Here is an 11,267-nt window from a genome sequence, read left to right as displayed (position 1 = left end):
AAGCTTTAATTTGACTACTTGAACTTTAAATTTGGATATCACTAACACCCTCAAAATTGTTTGGATCCGTAGTAACGTCAAGAACCCTAGTTAACACCGTTAGAATCTTTTTGACGGAAGGACTTAGATAAGAAAACAGAAAAGTTAAGTGACCTAAAATACCGAATCTTTAATTCACGAACCTACACAATAAAACGTCAATAGTTCATGGAGCTATAATTTAATTATCCCTTTATGAAGAAATATTAAAAAGGAGGCTATAAATAAAGATTACTAGCGTTCGAGTAGTCCAAATGTGTGAATGTATAATTCATCAACTAGTCCAAAATGAGCACCAATCTGTTTATTACCCAATACCAGTAATGGAAACTGTATCACCGAGGTGATGATCGAGCACTGCAGAGTAACTAACTACTGCAGTTGTTTTACCAAACATTTTTGAAATTACATCTGAGACATAAACAAATTGTTGCAACCTTGAATGAGTTACAAAGGAGAATTGATTGCATTGCATGTGAAACAAGTTTTATAAAACTCAAAATAACATCCGACCATGAAGTTAAAATACTTGGACAACCTAACCCTCCCAAACTTCAATTAGTAAAAATTTTTAAGGCTGTGTCCTTAGGCAGTACACCATTCAACAACGAAAACTGAACAACAGAACACCGTGCCATAGTCCGATTCACCAAGCTATGCAAAATGACAACAGGACAAGACCTCGTAAGTGTAGACGTACGGTTTAAACTTTAAACCGCGTGTAGAAACTTTAACTTGAGAGTGAGAATCCACCACTCATTCTTGCTGCTCTTCTGCTCTTAACTTTAACTTTAACTTTAAACCGCGTGTAGAAACTTTAACTTTAACTTAAAAGTTTAAACAAAAATGCTCTTAATGTATTTTGACTAGCTGGAACGATAAGAAAACAAGGCTGCCGCAGAGCTTTTTTGGTCCACCCATTTACTTAGATTGATGCTTTCTGAAACTCAATTGGTCCACCATTTACTTAAAGGGTAGTCCAGAACATATAATAGTAGCATATGTTCATTGTGAAAAAAGCGTTGGACGTGAAACCTATAAGTAATTTTTCATAAATTTTTCTCCGGTAAACGTATGCTACTTAATTATATATGTGTGTTAGGGATCCAATCCTTACTTAAATTATACCTTTTGAAACTCAATAATGTTGGGAGAATTATTGTCCAGCAAAGTTTTCCACCGTGCATCTTTTAATTTTACTATTTGATTTAAAGTAGCTTTCCACTGTGCATCTTAAATTACTACTTAATTATATATGTGTGTTAGGCATTTACTTTTGCATCTTTTAAAGTTTTCCACTGTGCTCAGCTTGACTTCCTGTTCCGTTTGCTCCTTTTCTTCTCCCCTCTTATTCTTTAATTGCATTTTAAGTTGTTCTACTGCATCTTGTTACACAATTACAGGAAAAAAAATTAGAAGCAAGTAAGAATCATGGTTGGTTTATCTGACATTCCATTCGTGGGGAAACTTGTGGACAGAATATCTGATGCTGCAGTTGACACCATCTTCCGTGGATTCCGTTACATGTTCTGTTACAAGGATCTTGTCAAGACTCTCGACTCCCAAGTGCAGATCTGTCTTACAAGACATCGGTTGAATTGGAAGACTATCGTGAAGAAAGCTTGAATAGTCTGATAAAGAAGGCTGAATATGTGAGTTTGAAGCGCACTGATATTAATGTGATCAGTAATATCTTCGATAGCAACCGGGAAGCATTCACAGAATTGAGAAAGCTTTACATCGAAGAATGTAACAAAATGAAGTATCTGGCAAGGATGTCACAGGGTGAGATTCAGCATAGCCAGCAGACATCTTTTTCTAATCTAACCTGTTTAGAAATTAAAGAATGCTCCGGTTTAAGATACCTCTTCTGCAACTCTGTTGCAAAACGTCTCACCCAGCTGCAAAAGTTGATAATAAGAGATTGCCCTGCGATGGAAGCAATAGTAATGAATGATGGCTCAAGCAAGGGAGATATCATACACTTTCCCAATTTAGAAGAATTGGAGCTAAGCAAAGTGCCGAGACTCGGCAGCTTCTGCAGTGAAAATAAAGACGCCATGATGCAGCCCTCTGCTCAGTTTCAACCTCTATTCCATAATATGGTACGCTCCACCCTTTACTTTTCTAGTCATCCTTGAAGCACTTATTTTTATTAATATTTTGGTTGTTTAATAATTACATATCAAAATTTAAACAAAAAATATTATGTGCAAATAACGGTTAAATCTTAAATGATTAATTTTTTTATTATTTTTATTTATTATAGTTATTTAACTTGAATAATTTTATATCAAATATAATGTAATTATCATTTTTCATTTTATAGTTGTTTATATCTTATAAATTAATATTGTAAAAGTTATAATTTAATATTTTTAATGTTTTAAAAAGGATGTGTAGGGTTGTGGTTAGGGGTGTTTAACGAACCGAGCTGTTCGCGAATAAACTCGAGCTCGGCTCGTTAAGAGCTCGAGCTCGAACACAAAAAATAGTTCGTTAAGAAAATGAGCTCGAGCCGAGCTTTTAGTATGTTCGGCTCAAGCTTGTTCGACTCAAGTTCGGCTCGTTAAAACTCGAAAAATGTAATATTTTTTGGGGGTTTTTATAATATATATATATGTGTGTGTGTGTGTGTGTGTGTTATATTGAAATCAGAATTCAATATGTAATATATCTATAGATTTTAGTTATGTGACCAAAGTTTCGGGAAATAATAATTTTATTTGTATTGCTATTTTAACAATCAAGTAGAGGTTTGACTAGTACCGCTAACTAGTGTTTAATCCTAATTTGGTGTTTCCATATTTTAAAAAATATTTTTTACCGATCCAACCGTATGAATGTTAACATATATACATTTTAGTGAAGGCTTAATGACCTTTTAGCCCTTGAAGTTTGGGTGGAAGTTTCGATGTGTCCTCGAAGTTTAAAAACGTATCTTTCGACCCTCAATGTATTTTTGTCATACCTTTTAACCCTTATGGCGTATATCGGTATATAACAGGGTGGACAAAGTTGATATTTCACACGTGAGGGTTAAAAGGGGCATTAAACATTAAGGGTTAAAAAGAAGATCTAATGTATTTTAATGTATTCTTTAGGGGTTAAAAAGAACGAGATGTATACTTTAAGGGTTAAAAGGTACACCCAAACTTTACCCCGGATATGAATTGTCAAGTTTATCCTCTGATTTATACCGGTATTTTTAAAAAAGGGCTAAAAGGTACGACAAAGATACTTTGAGGGTCGAAAGGTACGTTTTTAAACTTCGAGGCCGCATCGGAATTTCCACCCATACTTTGAAGGCTAAAAGGTCATTAAGCCTTTAGTGGAATAACCAAAGTTTCAAAAAAAAAAAAAAAAATTATTTGGTTAGCTATTTTAAGCATCAACTAGCGGTTTGACCTTATTTTTTTCTGGCTCGGCTCGGCTTGTATTTGTTCGCGAACAAGTTAATGAGCTCGAGTTCGAACACAATTTTTGTTTGATAAAAAATTTCGGCTCGTCAGAAAAAAAAAAACTTAAAACTCGGCTCGTCAGGAAAAAATTAACCCGGCTTGGCTTAACTCGGTTCGTGAATAGCCCGATTGTGGCTCCCCAGATGGGTATAGTTGGGGTCTGGGTGGGACCGGGAAGATTAAGCGTTTGTTTTTGTCATTTTGTGCTTGTCTAGAGCATAATTGAGGGCTGGTCGTATTAGATTGAGTGGGTCAGACATGGTTGCGGAGTGGGTAATGTCATGCACAATTGGTTATGTGTATTTTATGATTTTATATAATAGTTTGAATTTAATTATTACTATATATCTCTGTCTACAAAAGTAAAATAAATCTCATTTGTGTTTTATGCCTATGCATTTAAGTTCCAAAGTTTGTAGTAGGATAACAGTGAATTTTGGTGTTCAATTATCAACAGGTTGAATTCCCTTCATTGAAAGATTTGAAAATCGAAAATGTAAAAGATACAAGTGATATTTGGGAGAGGGATTACAACTGCGAATCCTCTTTTTGCAAACTAAGAAGCATCTCAGTACAAGGCTTTAGTAGATTGCAAACAATAATTCCAGTTGTCATGTTGCATAAGCTATCGAATCTGCAATCCTTAAGAATAAGTGATTGTAGTTCATTGATCTCTGGAGTAGGCACAGATGCTAGCAACATAGATGTAAGCCGATTGCCAGCTTTAAGTCATTTGTATCTAAATGGATTGCCTTGTTTAACGGAGACAGGGTTGAAGTCAGGGAACCTGTACCCAAATCTCAAAAAACTAGAGATAAACGATTGTCATAGCCTTACAAACGTGGTTCCCAGAGATGTTATGCACCTTGAGGAAATTATTGTAGGAAACTGCAAGAAGATGAAGAGGATCGTGGGGGAAGCTAAGCAAGGAGAAATCAATGATGTCTTAGTCTTTCCAGAATTGACGTGTTTACGGTTAGAGCTTTTGCCAAACTTGACCAGCTTTTGTGGTGAGGAAATTGATACCTACAAGGTACTATATTTATATTCATTTCTTCAATTTTTTATGTTAGCAGTGTTTGGTGCATATAAATGTGTCCAAAATTTTATACAAAATGACATGTGGTAAGTTTTAATTAGATTGGGCCCTGTATTTACATCAAGACAATTAATTATCACATCATGTACAAAATTTCTGCACACAATTTTGTGCACCCAACACCACTCTTTATACTCCCTCGGTTTTGAAATATAGGTCGTTTGACTTTTTTCACGTATTTTTAAGTCTTTTGACCGTATACTTAAAATCATTTTTTTTGAAATTCTCTTTATTTGGATTATAATATCAATCATATATTTTTATTCAAAAAAAGAAAATTTCAAAAATAATGACTTTTAGTATACAGTCAAAAGACTTAAAAATACGTGAAAAAAAGTCAAACGACTTATAATTCAAAATATTTTTATGTTACTGCTCTCCAAGAGAAAAATGTAGGTGGAATGGGCCAAATTAATGTTGGAAATAATAACTTTTCAGGAGAATTTTTATAAGGAGGTTTATACGCTTATTAGAAAAATATGTAAATTTGCTCCTCTATTTCATTATAGAAATTAAATAATGTAGTTATATTATATAGTTTTATTGATAAAAAAGTTGTTTTTAAAATTGATTGTCTGATTATAATATTATAATTATTATTATTCACAAAATTTAAAGTTAATAATTAAATTTTAATTTTATGAAAAAATAATGATTATATTATTAAATCAACTGTCATTAGTATAATAAAAGCTAACAAATAGGAACCGAAAAAGAAATATAAAATTTTCTCCTTGACAACATAAAAGCTAATAAAATGAAATGAAATTCTTATTTTCAACTAAAAGTTAAAACATTTATAGAATTCCTATTAATAAGTAACAAAAAATTAGAACAAATAAGAAATATGATTCCTAAAAATTATATAATAATTATTTAAAAAGAAATAACTGAAATGGAAATCATAAAAATAAATATAATTATTAGTTTCAACTATATAGAGCACCTAGAATAGCTTGAATCTATTTTTCTAATATTTTTTGTTTATAATATAATTAAACATCATTTTATTAGTAAGATATTTTTGTATTAGAACATCTATTAAAATATATTTTCTCTTAGATATTTAGCATTTATAATATATTTATATATGATAAATGAGTAGTGAAAGTATCACGTGGATGTTTTTCTCATATTAATATATGTTAATTATGATAATTTTACAATTTTAATATTTAATCACAAATTATATTTTTCATATTTATTATTTCTCTATTTAGAAAAAAATGATATTATATATCTTTGTATTGGTCGGATGATAACTTTCTATAACAAGTTAAGTTTAAGCCTCTCATTATTAATATATAATTTCAAATTATAAATTATAAATTATCTATTTATAATATTATTATTATCAAGCAAATAAAAGAAACGTTCTCAGCATAAAGTTGACAAAATGAAAAATATTTATTTTGCAGGTTGAATTTCCAAATGTAATGAAACTTGAAATTCGCAGTTGCAAGGAAATTAAGCTGGAATTGATAGAGTTCAGCAGCCAACTAAAGAGCTTGGATATAAGTTGTGATGAGGAGATGCAACTTCCGTCTACATGGCAACCTCGATTACATAATCTGGAAACACTCTTTTTGAGTGGGTGTTGGTCGCATGAGCTCAAATCTTTACAGTTCCCAGTGCTGAAGGTGCTTAAAGTTCGCAGATACTCTGGAGGCGCTGCTCTTTTCACATTCTCAGGCTTTAGAAGTCTACAACAACTCCGACAACTAGAAATTTCAGATTGTGCTTTCTTGGAAGAAATTGCAGAGTATGACAAAATATCTGGCATCAATAAGAAGACTATCACGCTCTCTCACCTACAGAGAGTTGTTCTAAAAAATTTACCAGAGCTGAAAAGTATTATTCATGGAGCAAATTATGGGTGCCGTGTCCCGTCTTTATGGGAAGTGGAAGTTGAGAATTGTGGACTCTCTAATCTTTTTTCATTCTCAGAGTTCACAATTCTCAGATCTTTGAATATATCAAGGTGTGCTCATTTGGAAGAAATTGTGGAGGTTGAGGTTTCTGGCATGAACAAGAAGACTATTACACTCTCTAATCTTTATGAAGTTACTCTTAAAGATCTACCAAAGCTCAAGAGTTTTATCTATGGTACCAATCATGAGTGCATACTTCTGCCAGATTTATCCACTGTTTCAGTCAGTAATTGTGGGCTCTCTTCTCTGTTCACGTGCTCAGCTTCTGGAAGTCTACAAAGTCTAACACACTTGAAAGTACAGGATTGCAGATTGTTGGAAGACATCATTAAGTATGCAAGGGGAGATGAAAATTCTGGTACGACTGAACAGATTATTGTCTCCCTCTCAGGACTCTGGTCACTTGAACTCAGAAATTTGCCAGACCTCAAAAGTTTCATCCACGGTGCAAATTACCGCTGCTATATGCCGGCTTTGCTCAACTTGGAAGTTGATAACTGTGGATTCTCTACTGCCTTCACGTGCTCTGTTTTCAGGAATCTCCAACAACTCCTATCTTTGAAAGTATCAAATTGCAGAATGTTGGAAGGCATCTTTGAGTATGCCAGCGTAGATGAAACTTCTGGTACGACTGAAAAGATTATTCTCTCCCTCTCAAAACTCTGGTCACTTCAACTCAAAAATTTGCCAGCTCTCAAGAGTTTCATCCACGGTGCAAATTACGACTGCTATATGCCGGCTTTGAGGATAATGGAAGTTGATAACTGTGAATTCTCTACTCTCTTCACGTGCTCTGTTTTCAGGAATCTCCCAAAACTCCATTCTTTGAGAGTATCAAATTGCAGAATGTTGGAAGGCATCTTTGAGTATGCCAGCGGAGATGAAACTTTTGGCCTCCCAAAACTCTCGTCACTTACACTCGAGAATTTGCCAGCCCTCAAGAGTTTCATCCACGGTGCAAATTACGACTGCTATATGCCGGCTTTAGAGAGAATGGAAGCTGATAACTGTGGATTCTCTACTCTCTTCACGTGCTCTGTTTTCAGGAATCTCCAACAACTCGAATCTTTGAGAGTATCAAATTGTATATCGTTAGAAGTCATTGTGGAACATGCAAGGGGTGACGACACAAATGACAAGACTATCACACTCCCTCGACTGGGCTGTATTAAACTTGAAGATCTGCCAAACCTCAAAAGTTTTGGTCGTGATGAAAGCATAGTTTTCAATATGCGGGCTTTGAGGGTTTTTGATCTGGTTGGGTGTCCCAAGGCAGAGAATTTCACTTCCTTCAATACAACAAATACTGGAAACGAATATGTAAGTACTCATACTGATGATGACGATGATGATTGTATTTGAGTGACCGCATAAAGAGACCATTTAAAGAGGAACACGTGAAGTTGCCGGAGACGAAACGCCTCGTTGCCCTTAACAGGTCGATTTATTTACTCTCTGCCCTTTCTTTCCACTTCATTAGTCTCATATTACAGCTTTTAAACCGTCTCCATCTCATTTTAAGTGTCCACTTTGTAAAAAAAAAAATTCCCAAAAAATGTGTTATTCTTGGGTTTCGGTCCCAACACTACAAGAGAAAGCGTTTCTACCAATGGAATTTCCTAAGGAAAATTAGTCCGTTGGTAGTTCCCAACGGATTTGTAACGATTTGACTAGTCAATGTTCTGCCAACCAAGTCGCGACGAAATACCCACGCTTATTTACCAACGAGAGGTTCCGTTAGGAATTATAGCCACACAATGGAATAGTAACAAAATGCCAAGGAATGAGCAACAGACTGGTAACCAAAGCTTCTGTTATTACGTGCGTTGATATTCCGTTGATAAATACCAACAGTTCCGTTAGTAATTGATTATTGGTTTTACTTTTACATGAACAATTGATATACACTACATGAGCACATACACGAATACAATTCCAGTCTCTTAGTTGACACGTGTGTCATGCTAAAGCCCAATGGGCTCTAGCTGATTAAATTGATTTGGGTTGTTGGAAAAGGCCAAAAATATTATGGGCTTCGATATGTATTGTAAATATTAAGTAATTTTCTTGAATTTATACATGTAACATAATTGTTAATTGGCTCATTTTTAACAAGAAATTTTATATTACATTCTTAACTAGAAATTTTATATTTAAAAAATTTTAAAAAAAGTTAATCTTTTATTTGGTATGTGGATTTTGTAGTCAAATGCGGTAAATTTAGTTAGCCTTTGATCGAATACCTACCCGAAACATAAAAATATTTTTTATTTTTGATGATCCAACTATATAGATATTATTGTAATATGATAATATTGATTAAAAATTTTTAAAAAATAGCCTTTTATTTGGTACGTGGATTTTGTAGTCAAATGCAATTAAATTACTTAGTCTTTATTGGAATACTTACCCGAAACATAAAAACTATTTTTTTTAAAAATGATTTGGACGATCCAACCGTACAGATGATATTATAACGTGTTAATATTGGTTAAAATAATTTTTAAGAAAATATGTCTGTTATTTGGTGTGTGGATTTTGCGATCAAATGAGGTCAAATTACTTAGCCTTTAATCGAATACTTATCCGAAACATGAAACTGTTTTTTTTAATCATTTCGGACGATCCAACCGTACGGATATTATTGTAACGTGATAATAGTGATTAAATTTTTTTTTGAAAAAATTTAGCCTTTCATTTGGTGTGTGGATTTTGTATTCAAATGCAGTCAAATTACTTAGCCTTTAATGAAATACTTACACGAAACATGAAATTATTTTTTTAAAAATCATTCTGGATGATCCAACCGTACAAATGTTATTGTAACGTGATAATATTGATTATTTTTTTTATAAAAAAAATAGCCTTTTATTTGGTGTGTGGATTTTGTAGTCAAATGCGTTCAAATTACTTAGCCTTTAATCGAATACTTACCTGAAACACGAAACTATTTTTTTGAAAATTATTTTTTACGATCTAACCATAAATATGTTATTGTAACGTGATAATATTGATTAAATTTTTTGAAAAAAAATTAGCCTTTAATTTGGTGTATGAATTTTATAGTCATATGAGGTCAAATTACTTAGTCTTTAATAGAATATTTATACGAAATATGAAACTAATCTTAAAAAAAGTATTTTAGACGATCCAAACTGTATGGATGTTATTTCAACGTGTTAATATTGATTAAAATAATTTTAAAACAATTTAGTTTCTTTTAGTGTGTGAATTTTTAGTCAAATACGATAAAATATTAATTTAGCCTTCGATGAAATATTGAAAATCCGGCACAGCCAAAAGTTTTCCCTCGTTTTGTGAATCTCCCCCAGCCATTTCCCCCAACCCCAACCCCGAAATTTACAAAACTCTCCCCCCAAAATTAGCCCGACCTCTCCCAAAACTCTATCTCTCTTTGTGTATCTTTAGGTGTGTTTTGTAACGGCGGCCACCTCTAAAGTTTCAAAATGATCATACTTATGACGCTGCTGTTCGAGAATGAATTTTTTTGTGTAGATCCGTCGATTTAGTTATCAAATTAGTTACCCTTAGGGTTTTACTCCGCTTTTCTCTAGTATGATGTTGATTTTTGGGGTTCGATTGGTCGATTTTCATGTTTTATAAGTTATGTGGGTTCGATTTTGATGTTTTTACAATTAGGTTTATGTATGTTTTTATACGGGTTTCATGTTCATGTTTCGATTTGTTGATTTCCTATTTTTTCTATTTGTTGATTTGTTATTTGTGTGGGTTTTTGATTTGGATGTGTGTGTATGTAATCCCCTGTTTTTTTTTTTTTTCATTTTTTCAGAATCTAACACTTTGATTAGTAGCTGGAAAAACAGCTGATGCGGCAGTAGCGGCTAGCAAGGAGATGGTAACAAGAAAAGGCCGATTTCGAGGTCATCTCGTGCAAGTCTTCAGGTATAGTTTTGTTCCTTTATGTTTTTAATTGACATTTGCTGATTATATTATGGGGGGTTCTTGGTATACTTGTATATAATCTAACAAGTAATTATTGTTCTGAATGGGCAGCTTATTGTAAAATTGAATTGAGGAACAAGTTGTGTTATTGGTTCTTGTAGATTAAATTTATGTTGACACTTGATATATGCATTGATGTCGTAAAATAGATTCGGTAATAGCAAATATGATTGTCTTCCCCTAAATTATAATGTTTAACAATGAATTTATTAATATGCATGCCTGATTATGGAACTTCAATGAGGAGAGACCTCATTTTTCCACTTTGATGTTCTCTTTTGTTTGTTTAAGGTCAAGTACCGTTGCTTAATGCATTTACAAGTATGCAGAACAAGTTTGTGCCCCATAGTGCTAACTTAATCTATGAATTTGATGCCAAGGCACTTAAGATGTTATCTCTTGTTGATCTTGCATTGCATTCCCAACCACAAGGAAAAAGTTTTATCGAAGAGTTTGGGTGTTTTCTCGAAGAAGTATATAGTGATAGCAGAGTTTTTCTTTGTTGTTGCTTCTAGATAATTTTCAATAATTGAAACTTTTGTTATAAAATATGCTTGTCAATTGTATGTAGAAATCTCTAACAAAACTTTAACTTTTACCTTTGAATTTTAGTTACGAATTTAAAGAATTTGACTAGAACTTTAGTCGGTGGATTCTTGACATTTTTATGTAAATCATATAGTATTCAGGAGGTCTTCTGTAAAATGCCCACAAATCTTCAATTAATTAGAAGTCAAGTAATAGGCTTAAGGC

At 33.0% G+C, this 11,267-nt stretch overlaps 1 protein-coding gene across 1 annotated transcript; it reads left to right on the top strand.

Annotated features, from left to right (window-relative positions):
• The first annotated feature begins 1,184 nt into the window (after positions 1 to 1,184).
• LOC108204424 (uncharacterized) lies at positions 1,185 to 8,396 on the top strand. Its single transcript, XM_017373846.2, has 3 exons — positions 1,185 to 2,144; positions 3,958 to 4,533; positions 6,018 to 8,396. Exons 1-3 carry the CDS (start codon positions 1,797 to 1,799, stop codon positions 7,890 to 7,892), a joined length of 2,799 nt encoding a protein of 932 aa, XP_017229335.1. The 5' UTR covers positions 1,185 to 1,796; the 3' UTR covers positions 7,893 to 8,396.
• The last annotated feature ends 2,871 nt before the right edge of the window (positions 8,397 to 11,267 follow it).

This window comes from Daucus carota, chromosome 1, assembly GCF_001625215.2.
Source record: "Daucus carota subsp. sativus chromosome 1, DH1 v3.0, whole genome shotgun sequence".
NCBI lineage: Eukaryota > Viridiplantae > Streptophyta > Magnoliopsida > Apiales > Apiaceae > Daucus > Daucus carota.
The sequence above is the reverse complement of the archived record's forward strand: the minus strand, read 5'-3'. Positions and strand labels throughout refer to the sequence as shown.